The 16,033-nt window shown below is 38.9% G+C and overlaps 2 protein-coding genes across 2 annotated transcripts; one reads left to right on the top strand and one right to left on the bottom strand.

Annotated features, from left to right (window-relative positions):
- Nucleotides 1–178: 178 nt before the first annotated feature.
- Nucleotides 179–7,519, bottom strand: LOC145914063 (serine/threonine-protein phosphatase 2A 55 kDa regulatory subunit B delta isoform-like). The gene is made up of 10 exons (XM_083001842.1): nt 7,405–7,519; nt 6,882–6,971; nt 5,925–6,022; nt 5,493–5,658; nt 4,959–5,246; nt 4,173–4,337; nt 3,165–3,334; nt 2,927–3,018; nt 1,638–1,761; nt 179–1,505 (listed from the first exon to the last, which is right to left on the bottom strand). The coding sequence occupies exons 1-10, from the start codon at nt 7,517–7,519 to the stop codon at nt 1,335–1,337; spliced, it is 1,479 nt and encodes a 492-aa protein (XP_082857968.1). The 3' UTR covers nt 179–1,334.
- A 765-nt stretch (nt 7,520–8,284) lies between these two features.
- LOC145917858 (uncharacterized) lies at nt 8,285–16,029 on the top strand. The gene is made up of 17 exons (XM_083003155.1): nt 8,285–8,458; nt 9,458–9,571; nt 9,641–9,759; nt 10,067–10,203; nt 10,527–10,731; nt 10,988–11,203; nt 11,891–12,106; nt 12,410–12,529; nt 12,587–12,729; nt 13,002–13,183; nt 13,393–13,523; nt 13,756–13,915; nt 14,244–14,443; nt 14,687–14,785; nt 14,888–15,052; nt 15,420–15,587; nt 15,672–16,029. The coding sequence occupies exons 1-17, from the start codon at nt 8,373–8,375 to the stop codon at nt 15,692–15,694; spliced, it is 2,484 nt and encodes an 827-aa protein (XP_082859281.1). The 5' UTR covers nt 8,285–8,372; the 3' UTR covers nt 15,695–16,029.
- Nucleotides 16,030–16,033: the final 4 nt, after the last annotated feature.

Here is a 16,033-nt window from a genome sequence, read left to right on the forward strand (position 1 = left end):
AGAAATCCACGCTAAACCGGCCATAGTTCAGTCCAGCTGCATAGGATGATAACACACTGACAGTGATAAAACGTGTGGATTTTGTTTTTGCACAGCGTCAAGTTATACTTCCCCTTTCGTTTAGATAAAAACTTTGGTTGGAAGTAGAAATATCAAACAAACACAGTCAATCACGTGGGTTCAGTTACTGTATTGAGTGGAACGATAACAACATCTCGAGAGCACGTGGAGAAACGGCCAGAACGATGTCAAACTTTTCCGCGAAGAAGCAACATATAACCATTGGGGTTCATATGATTAGTTTTGGTGGCAGGGTTTAAATTGCGGCAGCGTGCATTACGAGGCGCTACAGTGGTCACGAATTGAACTTGAAATAATGAAGTCCGGCAGTCCCCGTTCCATCAAACAGGAACGGTTTTTGCACATGCTTGCTGAAGTTTTCACCTGTAACAAGGGAAAATAGGATACGAAAAGTAGTTTTAGTACTTTCCCCTTAATGCACGAAATACTCTTTTCACGCCCGAGAATTTGCAACGATTCACTACAAAACATAAGCCGCGCTTTGCTGCACTTACTGCCCGAAAGAGGTAGGGCAGTGCGTTGCGTGGCAACGAGGCTTTTGACAATTAGGAACACAAATCGGCGGGACGAAATCACGCGCCCACAATACTCTATGTAATACATCGCAAAACAAAATGTGGTCGCCATCGAAAACTATGCACTAGCGACGTGGTTATAATAGATAAACAACGGTTACACACGCGTGACCTCCTTGACTAAATGATGAACACGCCAAAAGGGACGAGACTTGGCTAGCACGAATGAACTTCTGGTTTGACAACCACGTTTTAAACGGGGCAACGATTTGTTAGTTCTGGTGGGGAGCACCTTTCAGGCGGAACGAAACAATGTTGGCATTTTGGTAGTAACTGTTAGGCCGTCTGCCCTGTGATACGTCCTGGTGTTGCTTCATCTGAAGAGTTTGTAGTACCGCCGCGTTAAGGAAGGGGAGTTCCCCGCCGGTTGATCAGGAGATGGGCAAATTGCTGGACTACGTGATGTTTGCGGAGTAACATAGGGTGGTTAGTTCCGATAGAAAAATGTGCAAACGAACTTGGGTGTGATGAAAAACAATTTTAATAACATTTTACTCAAAGCAGATCACTCAAAAAAAGCTTTCTGTGAGCAGTGTTTAATCCCATCTGCACATTAACCGACTCTTTGAGACCGAAATCAACGTAGTCGTGAGACCATTTTGATGGTCAGGAGTGACGAAGAGGTTCTTTGTAATTGTTGTACATGTCGGCTTGGTGACGATAGAGGAATGGGGCAAGTTATGTCATGTGCGCTGCTGCGTTGTTACTGTCGAAAATATACAGATTGTTTGTGGCCGCCACGGCGATAATGCGGTCCTTTGGGTGCCAAGCGGTGTGCAGGATTTTTCTGTTAAAGTCCAGACTGTCGACGCTCACTTCGTCTTTTTTTCGCTTCCCGCCTTGGTTAACCTGCATGAGAAAGGTAATCCCAAAATCTTGTGGTTGGAAAAACATTTTAGTCGAAAAAAAACCGGAAGTTTGAAATTACAAAATGATATTTAGGCCCCAATCAGGACTACGTATTTTGCATAATTTAAACACCTTTTTCGGTTTAAGTAGAGCTCTGGGTCGGCTATTTTCTCGAGATGCCTCCAGGGTAACATCCCTCTTGGACTTGCAATCAAAAATGCGGAAAAAGTTGTTGTAAGATCCGGTCATTATTGCACTGAGAAAAAAAAGGAATTTAGCATTGAACAACAAAATACAGCACAAAAGTTTTGTGAGGAATATTTTTAGGAAATTTAGTAATATCACATGATCCTGGGCGTATCCAGGGGGGGGGGTCCGAGGGGTCCGGCATTGTTACCAAACATGTCGCATTGTTACGAAACAAGTGTCATTTTTCGTCAGTCTAAGGATAAAACGTCGTTTTTTAGTGGTCACGTCGTCGTAATGGCAAGCGGTTTACTTGCCATTTTTAGCGCTCGTATATGTGCAAAGAGGAATAGAAGGCTACTGCTTGTAAAATAGTTTTTATTTGTATGTTTTCTTGATAACGTGAGCCCACATTTGATCCCTTTTGGTTGCAAATATATCCAAGCCTTTCTTTGAAAGTAGTAGTAATAAAACTAAGGCGCAAGCACTACCGCAAAAACTCGCATCGAGTGTTCTATAGCGTTACACAATTGCACAAGCTAGAAAGCCACCGTTTTCGTGACGATTGGCGCGAACACGTTTGTATTTTGCGATTCTCGACCACAATTAACCTTAGTTTACATCTGAAAATAGGGGAATTCCCAAAAACATTTTGACCTCCTCCTTCAAAAAATCCTGGATACGCATATGCACATGATAACCATGATTGGCAGGCCTTTACAGACCTAATCAACATGCATTGCTGGATTCGAAACTTTGGGAGAAACGTTTGCACAGTAATTTCACCACAATATTGCACAGAAGCAGAACTCATGAAGAGGCAGATATATTGAAAAGTAACAAGCTTTCATAAGACATCTGCCTCGCTAAATACAACAAACCAAGCAAACCCATGGGTGAACATTTATGCCAGTGCCAGCCAAGAAAAATAATCACAAAATTGAAGATGTGAGAGTAGTAGTTTCCAAAAATTCTACGTAAAAATGAAATGCCCAAGGAAACAAACATTTTACACAACCCACAAGGGCTGGGGTGCGTTTCCTCCCACTACAGTGTCTTTGTACGTCATAAATATTTTCTTTTCTGTGTGGGAATATGAAGTCCCTGTCCTATTTACATTATCTACACCACATATTTACAAGAGTGGCTCATAAAAACTTGTCTTTTTTATGGTAACACATTTAGCCATAAGACACTTAAAAGATACATTTGTATGGCTATATTTAAAATTTTACCTGTCAGTGCCATTCCAACAACATTCAAACTTGTCGAAAATGCAATCGTTCTCATACAGAGAACACAACTTGCTACGAAGGTACTCATGGACCTGTAAATTTATAACATACATATAAAAATGTTGCATGCACTAAAAAAATAATACATGTACCAGACCTAAAAAAATACGTACACAGAAAAAGTAAGCAAAATGCTTTTATTTGGGTGTTACATATGTCAAGAAGAGATTTTACATACCTGAAAAGATTCAATAGGTTTGCTCTCCATATTCAAGTCCCACACTTTAACACTAAGGTAATCTCTGGTGATCATATACCGACCACTGTTGCTGAACTTTACATCACTAATTGAAGAAATAATTTCTGAGAAGAACGAACGACTATTCGGGTCCTCAGGCTCTTCAAATACTATAAAAATAATAAGGAAATAAACAAGGTGACAAGTGAGTTTGTTCGGTTTTCATTGATTGTATCAGCAATTAACGACGCATGCTTCATGTTGTTTTCAAAATTTAACAGGTCACAATCAATAAAATCAATAAAAAAAAAATAAATAAATTTCGTTATATTTTTGATGTATTGTGTCAGGTATCCACCGGGTAATAGGTAATGGTATTTTATGGGTTTGAAAATCTCGTTTTGATACACAAGACATATGTTCAGTCTAAATGCTGATATCGTGTATACAACTAGGGTTGTTGGATACTGCTGCTTTTCAACCAATACCCTGACCTTTTCATGAAAAGTAAACAAAATACACTTCATATGAAACACAATATATGTATGCTTTATCAAATCTCACAATCTGATGCAACCATTTTTTTATAGAACTTAACATGTATATACCATTTTTATCCCATTTGCTTAAATTTTATGAAATTACAATTTGTGTCTTTTATTAATATAAATACTTTCTACAAATCTAGTATTTTTCAGCGACACATCAACAATCAGTATCACTCTAAATACTGTCTTAACATAGGTTCGGATATAACTTAAAAGTATTGGGTATTGGTTTCTAATCTATTAGTAACGGACATCTCGACTGTATAACTAATGCCATTAAAATGTTGTACAACAGATACTTATTGCATTTCATTGGCGCAAACACTTCAGTGTAGAATTTTTGCAAATATAACCTATAAAACGTTGACATAAATTTGCTACAGATTTGTGTGTTCATATTAATAAGAGACCCACAGCATAAACTATATTCATAATGGATACTGATTATTGTCCGACATACTTTTGGCATGTTGATCACAAAGTGCAGATTCTCTCATGTCACAGAGCCTTATTGTACCCTTGCTACTGCTGTACACAAATGTGTGACACTCCTGGGGGTGGTACTCAGCAGCTGTGATGACCTCTGTCAGATTTTCCATATTTTCTGGTTTGATATCAACAATATCTGCAGAAAAAAGGTGTTTTGCAGGGCTTACAAAATAGCTTCTCAACTGTCAAACAAATTGTGGTAAGTAAAGCTAAAAGCAGTAGCTTTTTTTAACTGTTTATGATTAAGTACATATCAATGAGTATATATAATATAATATAAATAGATGCATTGCAAAAATAGACTGGACGTTATTTGACCGTGGCACAAAACATCAGTAATCTTGTACTAATCAAGATATATATTCCCATACTGTAATTGTTTTTGCGAGCACTGTCACAGAAAACACAAATGTGCTTATTTCTCAGAAACATGCTTATGTTGGATTTGCAGGCTTAGTTGTGTCATGTAAATGTGCTTATTTTTGTATTAAACACGGATTATTAGTGATAACCAGTCAACCTAAAAAAGACAAACTTGGGAGAAATTATTGCTGTTTGCCTCCAAAAGCTGGGCATCATATCCTCTAATTTAGTAATGTTCTTCAGAAACAGTTTATAAAAAGAAATCCAAATTTGGCGTCAAAATGCAGTGTGCTCATTTTTTGGTTCAGGCTGATGGTAAACTGATTTAGTTGATAAGGGAAAACACCTTGAGCAACTGCAGTTTATGTTACTGTTATGTATCAAGCAAACTTACTAAAACTACGATCAGTAATTTCCAAGTGCCACAAGTTGATTCTGAGGTCATCAGCAGATAAGTAAGTCTCATCATCACTGTTCACAGAAATGGAATTGATGTGGTACATGTGTGCATTGGCGAAAACCTTTTTGGGTGAGGCTTCTATCATTAACTCCATGGGCTCATAGTGAGGAACTACAAGCCTTTGCGGACGAAAGCTTCTTGACTGGCCATCTTCATCCTGAAAGTTAAATCCTACTGCTTGCCTTTCACGCTCGGATACTTTCCATAACTTGATGGTTTTATCTGCAAGTAAACATCTCAATAACAAAACACAGCAATGCATAAAAAGGTGACATTGTGGTTGCAAAAACAGACATAACTTATATGTATAATGTATTACATTCAATACAATTTTGTGCAAGATAACGTGGTGTACTTTTGTAACCAGCTGTAGGCAATATAAAAAAATTCGTACCAACCGCCAATGTGCTTTTATAATTGTGAAAAACAAATTCTACATGCACTAAGTATACATAAAAAGCTATTTACCATTAGTAGACAGAAGAAAGTGTGCTTGATTTCTGCGTGACAACCACCTTATTTTATTGATTTTTTCCTCAATTTCAACACTTTTAAGATAATCAAACTCCGGTTCATGGCTCTGGAATGTGCTGTAGACATTGTATTCACTACTGCGACATCCATTTGCTTTGTTCTAAGCAATAAAATCTTTCAGAAACATATTTGACATATATATGTATTATAATATAATGCTATATATCCGAATATTACTTGATTTATGTATACAGTCCATATTTTATTGTACATACATACATACAATATAAGTTTATATACTGTTGTATTGCAAACAATAACGAATGAATAATCAGGAAAGAGACAAAACAAATTATGGTAAACTTTCACCAGTAGGTTTGATGAGAATTTTTTTAAGGTCGTGCATGTCACTAATTAACAACTTACTGCTGGTTCACGTTGGAAGATAACCACTCTACCACCTTTGTCACCAGTTGCAAGTAATTCTCCATCATGGTTAAATTCAACAGTGGATATAATGTCAGCTGTAAAAGAGTAACATTACAATTATCTCATTTAAAGATGGTGACTATTATAGGCAAGCACACATGGGCGTATCCGAAGGGTCCGCCCCCCCCTTTTGTGAAATATTTTGGTCTGTTTTGATAGCTAAAAAACACAACTGTTTTTTTATGTCCAAATCCCTGTGAAAACCAGAAATTTTCTTTAACTTTGACCTAAAAAATGCATCGTGCTAGCATTCGCCATTGTTTCCAAACAGGAAGCATTGTTACCGAACACTTGGCAACGTTACCAAACATGTTGCACTGTTACAAAACAAGTGACATTTTTCCTCAATCTAAAGACTAAATGTCGTTTTTTAGTGGTCACGTTGTTATAATGGTAAGCGGTTTTCTTGTGTGTAAAGTCAATTAGTTTAGTTGTTGAACATGTTGCCCATATTTTGCATGTTGAAAACAACTGTTAGCGCTCGCATAGGTGCAAAGAGGAATATAAGGCCACTGCTTGGAAAATAGTTTTTATTTGTATGCTTTCTTAATAACGTGAGTCCACATTTCATCCCTTTTGGTTACAAACATATTCAAGCCTTTCTTTGAAAGTAATAGTAATAAAACTCAGCGTAAGCACTACTGCAAAAACTCACATCGTTAATGTGTGGATTTGAGCCAACACTTATTTTGTGATTTTCTACCACAATTAACCTTTGTTTACACCTGAAAATCGAGAACTTGCCAAAACAATTTGGACCCCCCTCCTTAAAAAAATCCTGGATACGCATATGCAAGCACATATTAAGAACTGTGCAATCTTGCAATTACACAAAATATACAAAAAAAGGAACTATGTAAAAAAAACAGCTAAAAATGCATTGTCAAGACTTACGTTCAGACACTTCATCATCCATGGTTCCTTTAACCTGGGAGAAATGCCACAGCAACTCATCGTTGCTTGCTGCTGAAGATCCGCTGCCAGCTACAAACAAGTTTTGTATTTAACTGTTTTCAACACAAATATGTACTATTGTTAATGTTCATGGCACATTTTGAAATCAGTATTCTGAATTTATATCATACCGAATGCACATTCCTACACCAATGTCTCAAATAAGTTATAAGTAAGAATACAATGGATTTAATCTTTGAACTACACAACAAATATATTCCAGTGGTGTTCTATTCAGGTAACTAGCAGTGCAAATCTAACTTTGTTTGAGGTAAAATTTTACTGGCATAAAATAGTAAATAGACAATGTCATTTTGTAAATGACCAATACACATAAATATGGAAGTTAGCTGGCAAAAAAACAACAGTGTGTCAAAGAAAACCCTTGAGTTTTTTTTGCATGAGCAGTAACATCTCCTTTTCAATGTATTCCGTTTGTTGAATTATCATCTTTGCCAAATACCTGTTTCTAGCTTTTTTTCAACTGTCGTAAGTTCTTGATTATTACCAGCCCAACTCCACAAAGGAGTTAATATTTTAGAGGAATAACATTGAACTATCGATTGCATACCAGCCATGATGATCTCACAGTGAGTTGACAGACTTCACATGTGCTCTAAGTTGAATGATTTTTTCCCGATTCCATCCGATAATCCAAGATAACGCTTGCACTTTTCATCTTCTTAATCACCCCCAAAAACAATTAGAACGCGGCAACACCTATCGGCGACTGAGAGTGGCATCCGGCCTCTGCTTTCCGGCTTGGGAACTATAGAAATCATGCAATATGTTTTTGTGTTTCTAAATCACACTGTAAGCGGCTATTGCTTGTTTTAATGGTCTGTGATATTAATCATATGTGTTCTTTTTACTTTTACAAGTATATTTACGCATTTACCCACTTTATAACGCATACTTACGTAAATTAACACACCAGCATTTCCTTTCAGAAGAAACTAAGCAGAAGGAAATGTATTTTTTTTCAATTGTTTCTGTTTTTAAATCATTTAGAATACGTTATCGCTACACTTGTGCAGTTTGTAGCAGCTCCCATGAAAAGTCCAAATTTGTCAACAGGACAAAATGTAACTTACCAAGTACGACTATTCAAGCTTTTTTCATTGTTTGAAAGCTATTCTTATCACTTGTGAAGCCTCAAAAGTGTTTACCTCGTCTCGAAACATCACACGCTGATCTTTTTGCGTGATCAGATTGTTATCCTCAACTGGAAGAATGAAATGTTTGTCTTTCCATTGTTTGGGTACCAATATTTCAACGGGACGAATCTAGATCACTGAAAAAAGCTGTGTGTCGCACGGTGTAGAAGTTTGGGTTTGTTGGAAGCTTTATAAACACTGTGCGTCTGTAACCGTTGGGTATCAGTGTGCTACAAAAGAGCACAGGAGAACAGTTAGCTTGCGTTGAAGGAAAATGGGTAATTCGGTTCTCGTCATCCTTTCTGTTGGACTTCTTGCGACTGTCTTCGCGATTCAGGTTGGGGCCCTCAGTTCAAACGGGTAAGCAAGTTCGATCTGTCTTAAGTTCCTGGTAATTTTCTCATTAAATAGTGTTTTTTTTTTCATTACTGACGCACGCGTTAAATTTGAATGCAAAATTAAATTATTATACCACAATGCTCAACTTTATGCACAGAGCTGCTAGCAGTCGTGCAGCATGTGTAATTTTTGAAATGTGGAAATATGCTTCTTATGAAGTTGGTAAAATATGCCACAATACTGCTATAGATGCAACGATGAATAAAAAGAAAATTAGAACGAATAATGAGTTTACTGATTGAAAATATATAAGTTAGGCTATGCTTCAGCCATATCTCCAGACATGTGGTATAACGACTTCGTTTCATCACGCATACGTATTGTCATCGCTTGAGTATACACTTATGCTCAAACAGAGTTAATCCTACTTTTTCATTTCACCCTTTAACCCGAAAAGATTATGTTTTGTCATGTTAGCGATGCAAATTCGATGAGTCTGTTTTGTTAAAATGACTGTTTGTGGCATGGAGTCAATTCCCGAGTGCTTTTACTTTGAACCTCGAGTGCTTCCTATCAGGCCCTCCTTCTGAGTATGTACTTTGGAGCAAAACAATTTCTTCCGAATTTACTTTGTTCGCCGCAAGATTGATCTAGGCTGTCGTTGGCAATGACGATACTCTTAACACCGATAGGTCAGAAAACGGCACTGAAAGGGAAAAACGTCGACCAAACAAAGAGATCGCGACCGCGAATGTATTCACGTGCAAATATCCGGGTTCTATTTAGCTGTCAAAAAGTGAAGTCGCTGCATATCAGTCTCGGCCATTTTTTTGGATTTCGAAGCATTTAGGTGTGAAACAAGATCTATGATCGCAAAATATGTCGCATGACAATTTTCAGCTTCATTTGCTTTTGTAAAACAACATATTGAAAAAAAATACATTGTACACATAGCTTTAGTTATTGATATATTTATAAAATATGTAACGATGTACAACAGCAATTTGCCTGTTTTATCAGGAAAAACGTCTGTCGCCGCACAGTACCATACACCCAGGCTTACAACGCCCCCTACCGACAAGCATATGTGCAGGTTCGCAGCGAGTTTTGCTGGAATTTGAGAAACGGATTTCGGTAAATCACACAAATTTTGACACTTTTTGCGATTGATTTATGTGTTATTGCCTTGTGTCCGTTACTTAGGTGTCGTGTTCATCGCACAGCATACCGTATCGCCTACAGGAGACAGATCAGAACCGTTTACAGAACCCAGTATTACTGCTGCCCTGGATGGAAACAACTCGGCAACCAGTGCCCTACAGGTTTCCAAGCATTTCTATTAAACTTAATGTAAAGATAATGTTTTGGTTGCTGCCAGGCATATTGTAACTTAATAATCTGTTCTTCTGGCATATATAAAAACGTAACTTTATTGCGACGTTTCGCCTGTTATACAACAAGGCATCCTCGTCGGAATAAAGTTACGTTTTTATATATGCCAGAAGAACAGATTATTAAGTTAATGCAAAGATACCAGACATATTGATAACTTAATGTGAAGGAATCTAATTATACAAAGGGGTATTAACTGTGGTTAACCGGGATTCAGTTTTGAAAATTTTGTCATAGCTATTTGTACAACGGCCTGCTTGAACGGCGGAAGATGTGTGCGGCCGAACGTATGCCAGTGTCGGGCTGGTTTCACCGGTTTCAATTGCGCCCGAGACATTAACGAATGCCAGAGGAAAAACGGTGGCTGTGCACAGGTGTTGCCCTCTTACCATTTTACGAACATTCAATGTAGGCGAAAACACACTATAAATAACTATAAAACTGTTGCACGCAATACTGAACGCTGTCAAAATAACAAGTTCAAACGATTGTTGTACTTGGAGTCCTTATACTGTAATTGAGTGTACTTGACGATGTGCCCATGACACCGGCAGTTTCTGCCATTTGAAATGACAATACGAGTATGAAGTTCAAATAAGATTGTTGGGTAATGTCGAAATTGGAAACGCAAGCCTAGTTTTTTATCTCAATGCACAAAAAACGAAAACTATTTAGGACCGGTTTCGTTATTTTGCAGCGATGCACGAATACCGTCGGTTCGTTTCTCTGTAGTTGCTTGAAAGGGTTCGTGTTGGATGGCAACAAACGGACTTGTTCTGACCACGACGAATGCGCCACATCACTACACGGTTGTGAGCAGCGCTGCGTCAACTCCAGAGGCTCCTTCGAATGCGTTTGTGATGATGGATACAATCTCAACAGAGACGCCAAGACTTGTAAAGGTATTCAGGCAAACTGCTTAGAACAATATAAAAAATGCTACATTTTGCCCACAACAAAATGTTTAGTGTGAGTGGTAACCATGGAATGTTACATGTGTACTTTGAAAGACAAATATAAAGTTTGGATGAAGACTGAAAAATACTGCATCCCTTTTGCTTGACTATAGAAGTTAAGAAATCTTATGCTTCATGTTCGTTTTTTTTTTGTGTGTTTTTTTTAAGCAGAACGTATAATTAACACATTATTCTGGTGCAGATATCGACGAATGTGCCAGCGGTCCGTGCGACCAAGTGTGCTCTGACCGCGTGAACGGCTACACTTGTTCTTGTCACCGTGGATACGAAATAGGAGCAAATGACAACACCACGTGTGAGGCTATTTGTCCGCAAGGATGTGGAAATGGTGGCCAATGTGCGACACCTGGAATCTGTGAGTGCACGGATGGTTGGAGCGGACACAGTTGTGAGATACGTAAGTTGATGTCAAACATAGAAATTTTAATCACTTGCATTTCCGCTAAAAGTTTAATCCACTTTTCCGTTTGTACGTTTAATATTGTGTAACACCTGACAAGTTCAAATTTTTCTTTTCGTGTCTATTGTAATACTTTTTTCTCAAAGGCACCTTCTCAAGTTTTGCAAAATGTGGTTTCTTTTCTTCTATTTAAATTCTATATCCCATATGACGCAAATGTTCTACAACACAATTGAGATAAATGCTCATGTAATCCAGCATAATGCCAAGGATTTTTTTTATCAGTTTAAACCGCATTTATGAAAGATTAGTTAAGTTCGGGTCATATGGAAAGATTTAACCGCACTATTTTTCGCCAGCATATTGATCATATTGGCTGCCACGGAGCGGTTTTTAGTGTCTCTATTTTTAACACCTGTCCGGGTCTTTTGTACACGGCAACGTTGAACCTGGCCACGATAAGCCAAGAGGGCAAACATGGGACAATCCAATAATACCACCTTGTGTATAAATTACCAAAGCCTATTGTTGCCCGAAACCGGACACCCGCACGCAACACCCCTTTCTTTGAAACACGACCCTTCGCGGTCAATCTTCCACGTACAACACACCGCAATCGCTGATGGATGTAGATTAAAGCCCTACGACTTTCTCTCGTCTCATAGACACGTGTTTGCCTTCCAGCTCAGTGTGGGTCCGGATGTGAGAATGGTGAGTGTGTTCAACCGGATTTGTGCATCTGTATGTCCGGGTGGGAGGGCGACTCGTGCAGTGTTGACAAGAACGAGTGCGCGAGTGAGAATGGCGGATGCGATCACCAGTGCGTGAACTCGAAGGGAAGTTACGAGTGCGTGTGCCACACAGGATACGTGCTCTCGGAAAACGGCCATTCCTGTTCAGGTGGTGCCATTACTATTTTAGCTCATAAATATTTTTAGTTAAATACTTTAGAGTTGGCCTGTATTTTGTCGCTGAGAAGAAAATTTATAGCATTGTTAAACATGGGTAAAGGGTACCCAAAAGGTATGAGAGTTTGGGCCGCAATAAAACTTTTATTCGCAAGGGTCTTAAATAGTTTGTCGAAACTTAAGTTGTGTCGGTTATGAAAGATATTGGGAAGTTGAAGTGTTTAAAACAATATTACAACGCTTAAATGTCCTGGGATGTAACAATGCGCTGTTCCAACCATTTTGTCGTGTATAGATCATGATGAGTGTTCGGTGGACAATCATGGATGTCAATACTGCGAAAACACTGCAGGATCATATGATTGCGTATGTCCAGACGGTTTTGTGATCGGACCTGACGGAAAGACGTGTGAAGGTATCTTAATATAACAACTGAAGCAACTTCTGCGAAAGTCCGTGTTCTTACTTTTAGACATCAACGAGTGCGATTCGTCGCCTTGCCAACAAGGCTGTGTTAACGACCCTGGTTCGTACCATTGCACGTGTGAAACTGGATTTGTTCTTGACGTCAACGGACTTGATTGCTCCGACATCGATGAGTGCAGTCTCAACAAGGTAAATCACTTTGAGTAAATCGTTGTAAATATGTGTCTATATGTATCTATTATAATGCTTGTAGGTCAACTCTATATTTTTAATATAATGCTAAACGTGGGATAAATAAAAATTAACACTGCCATGAATTCGACATCCTTCGGTTTAGTTGCCGACATCTCTTCATTTAGGTTTATGATTCTTGGCACGAAACAGCAGAAAAACACTTAGTTACACTTTACAATTGTTTTACAATGGAAAGTTTTACAAAATTACCGAGTTGTGTTTCGTAGCACGCCTGTGAGCAACGCTGTGTGAATACTTATTCGTGGTATACGTGCGCCTGTGACCCCGGATATCGATTGGCCCGCGACGGCTTGGCTTGCTTCGACATTAACGAGTGTCTTGAGGACCTAACCAACGACTGTCCTCAAGACTGCGTGAACCTGAACGGAACATACGAGTGCAAATGTTTGTAAGTGGCATTCTATAGAATATGAGTGTACAGTTATTACACTCGTCCTGAATTAGCGGGAAAAGATTTGCAGCGTACTGCATGGTTTGGCCGATACGTAAATTGTGTTGCCGGATTCTAAGAAATTTAGCAAGTAAACCGGGCATTTATATTTTTCTATTTACTGCATAAGTAGTAAACTTATTCACATGACTTCCAATTTGCTTTAGCTCGGGATATGCACAGACGGAAGAAGGATGCGAAGCAGTGTGTCAGCCTTCCTGCGCCAACGAGGGAGTTTGCGTTGCACCTGGAACATGCAAGTGTAGCAGTGGGTGGTCTGGTAGCTCCTGTAGTATAGGTGGGTGACATAGTTTGACTTCTGAAGCAGTACCATCACATAAGGTTGTACTTCATCAACAAAATATCCAATATTTTCGACAAAAGTGATTAGCTGCTAATTGAACCCGGGCCTATATATGTTCTTGTTCACTTTTGTGCAACCTTCGCGGTTTTTATTGCCAAGGCAACAAATGCAACAATACCCCTCATTTGATCGCCGTTTTGAAACCCGTTTTATTTTTTTGTAACAGATGTGAACGAATGCGAGGAAGGGACGGATAAATGCAGTCAAGTGTGCAACAACGTGGACGGGGGATATCTCTGCTCCTGTCACGTGGGCTACAGTTTGGTAAACGGGCGTGAGTGCATCGACATTGACGAGTGTGCGAGCGGCAACAAGTGCATGTCTGGGTAAGTTTCCTACATACACTACCTGGTAAAATCTTCACTTTTAGTAAAACTGGCGACTTCGTGTTAATTGCCATTTTCGAATACGTCGCCGACAATCTTTTCAGCAGTTTTTTGACATTAGTAAATGAATAAAGTAATAGAAATTATACTGGATCAGTGAACCAAGCTACCTTGTCAGACTGTCGATCGACCACCGTATCGAGAGTTACTGTGTAATGCTGAAAATACCGATCGAGCAGACAGCTCTGTAGATGTCTAATAACAGAAAAATATATTTCGCCTAAAGAGCCATTATCAGTTTCTGTGGCATAACAGTTATTGTTCGCAGATGTGAGAACACTGATGGAAGTTATGTTTGCACCTGCGAAACTGGCTACACATTGGACACAAACGGCTTCTCCTGTTCTGATCACGACGAGTGTGCTGAAGGTAACCACGAGTGTGACCACTGCGCCAACACCCTTGGCTCCTACTCATGCTTCTGTCCCGAAAACTATTACATGGAACCTGATGGAAAAACATGCTCCGGTAAGCTTTGTATGATCTCTTGGACGATGAAAGTTGGTTTGATTCCAGAAATTCTGAATAGATTGTATGTTTGTTGGTGAGAGACGAAAAACTCGAAACATTCTTTTCTTTACACAGACCGTATGGTTGTGGTTTTGTATTGGACACATGTAATTATATCGTGACATAATCAGGAAAAATACAGATAAACTAATGTTTAACAGACATAAAGTTTAATCGTTTTTATTCCATGCCATTTTTTAGCAATTTGTGACCCGCCATGCTTAAACGGAGGAGTATGTAGTGCACCCAACGTCTGCAGCTGTTCGTCCGAATGGAGAGGGAAGACCTGCGGATGGGAATGTAAGTGATCAGCATGTTTTGTTCAGTGTCAGTGCATTTGATTAATAAAGTGCTTTTCTTAGCATAACAGTTACAACCATTTTGAAAAACTCTTTTTTCAAGCCAATGTTAACCACTGGACGATAAACTCTACCGGATGTCAATGTTACTTCGACAACACCCGCATGGATTGTGCCTGTTGTGTGCTCGGAGGATGCCAGTGCGATTCCGACCGCTCCAACCAGTGTGTGCAATGTGGATACGGACACAAATGTACTGAAGAATACGGTGAGTAAAAAAAACAAATTTGAACACTCACATGGTAAGTCAAATTAAAAAATATATTTTGCGCAAAAAGTTGCCACCCCAATAAAAAAATCATAGAGGTTATCGAGTCAGGTCGAGTAGAGCGTAAATGTAATTTTCTCGTGGAGAATTGCCGTTTGCAGCGGAATCGCAGTCACGTCGAAATTAAATTAAGTTTTATCGAGCGGTAATTCCCAAGCGCGACAGACAGGTTAGGGATATAAGGGTCGAATTATTTCGAAACTAAAATTATTATTCACAGGAAAAAAGCAAACTTGCTGCCAGCGTAGGCCGTGATTCGTAATTGCGTTGCTAACTTGTAAATTATAATCTTCCGGAATTTATGTAGACGAAGAAAACGTGAACGGAGTCGACGGATGGACTTTGGCAGAAACAGGTTGTGCTTGTTCGTCATCGGACGACAACTACGGGTGCGCCTGCTGTCAAAATAGAGGATGCAAATGTGGCGGTCAACATCAGGATCGCTGCGTGCAGTGCGGTTTGTCCTACCTGTGTGGTAAGAAGGAAATGTCAACCTTTTCCATGCACTGATCTTAAAATTCTGGCACGATTCATTGTTACCGGTGTTATTTTTTTTTAGATTTGAAAAAGCCGTGGGAGTGAAAGAGTTTGCAGAAGAAGGCCACGTGCAATAGATTCAGTAGATGTTTAGGGTTGTTATTTAGACGTAGAGAATATTCGTAATGCGTAATATTTGTTTGGCACTAGAATGTACACTGAATGACACAATGCTATACAGCCATCATCTCAAAGAAAAGAAATTGAAATTGTTTAATATGATTCCTGGTCGTTGCTAATCGTCTGTTGCGTTTAATTGAAACGGTAAATAATTTAATATAAATTTTATAAAACTGTTTGTATCCATCTGATCTAATGCAAGAAATTTTGTGGCATTGAAATGTATACAAGATGTAGAATAAAGCATAGCTTCCAGTCTTTTAC

This window comes from Ascidia mentula, chromosome 1 (genome assembly GCF_947561715.1).
Source record: "Ascidia mentula chromosome 1, kaAscMent1.1, whole genome shotgun sequence".
Taxonomy (NCBI): Eukaryota; Metazoa; Chordata; class Ascidiacea; order Phlebobranchia; family Ascidiidae; genus Ascidia; species Ascidia mentula.

Bases quoted from the DNA above. Each gene is read 5' to 3' on its own strand.
- LOC145914063 (XM_083001842.1), bottom strand. From the start codon at position 7,519: ATGGCTGGTATGCAATCGATAGTTCAATGTTATTCCTCTAAAATATTA. The intron at 6,972-7,404 runs GTATTTGGCAAA...ACTTGTTTGTAG, and splicing joins TGAAAAAAAGCTAGAAACAG to CTGGCAGCGGATCTTCAGCA. The intron at 1,762-2,926 runs GTAAAATTTTAA...TTTTTTTCTCAG, and splicing joins TGTTGGAATGGCACTGACAG to TGCAATAATGACCGGATCTT.
- LOC145917858 (XM_083003155.1), top strand. From the start codon at position 8,373: ATGGGTAATTCGGTTCTCGTCATCCTTTCTGTTGGACTTCTTGCGACT. The intron at 12,530-12,586 runs GTATCTTAATAT...TCTTACTTTTAG, and splicing joins TGACGGAAAGACGTGTGAAG to ACATCAACGAGTGCGATTCG. The intron at 13,524-13,755 runs GTGGGTGACATA...TTTTTGTAACAG, and splicing joins TGGTAGCTCCTGTAGTATAG to ATGTGAACGAATGCGAGGAA.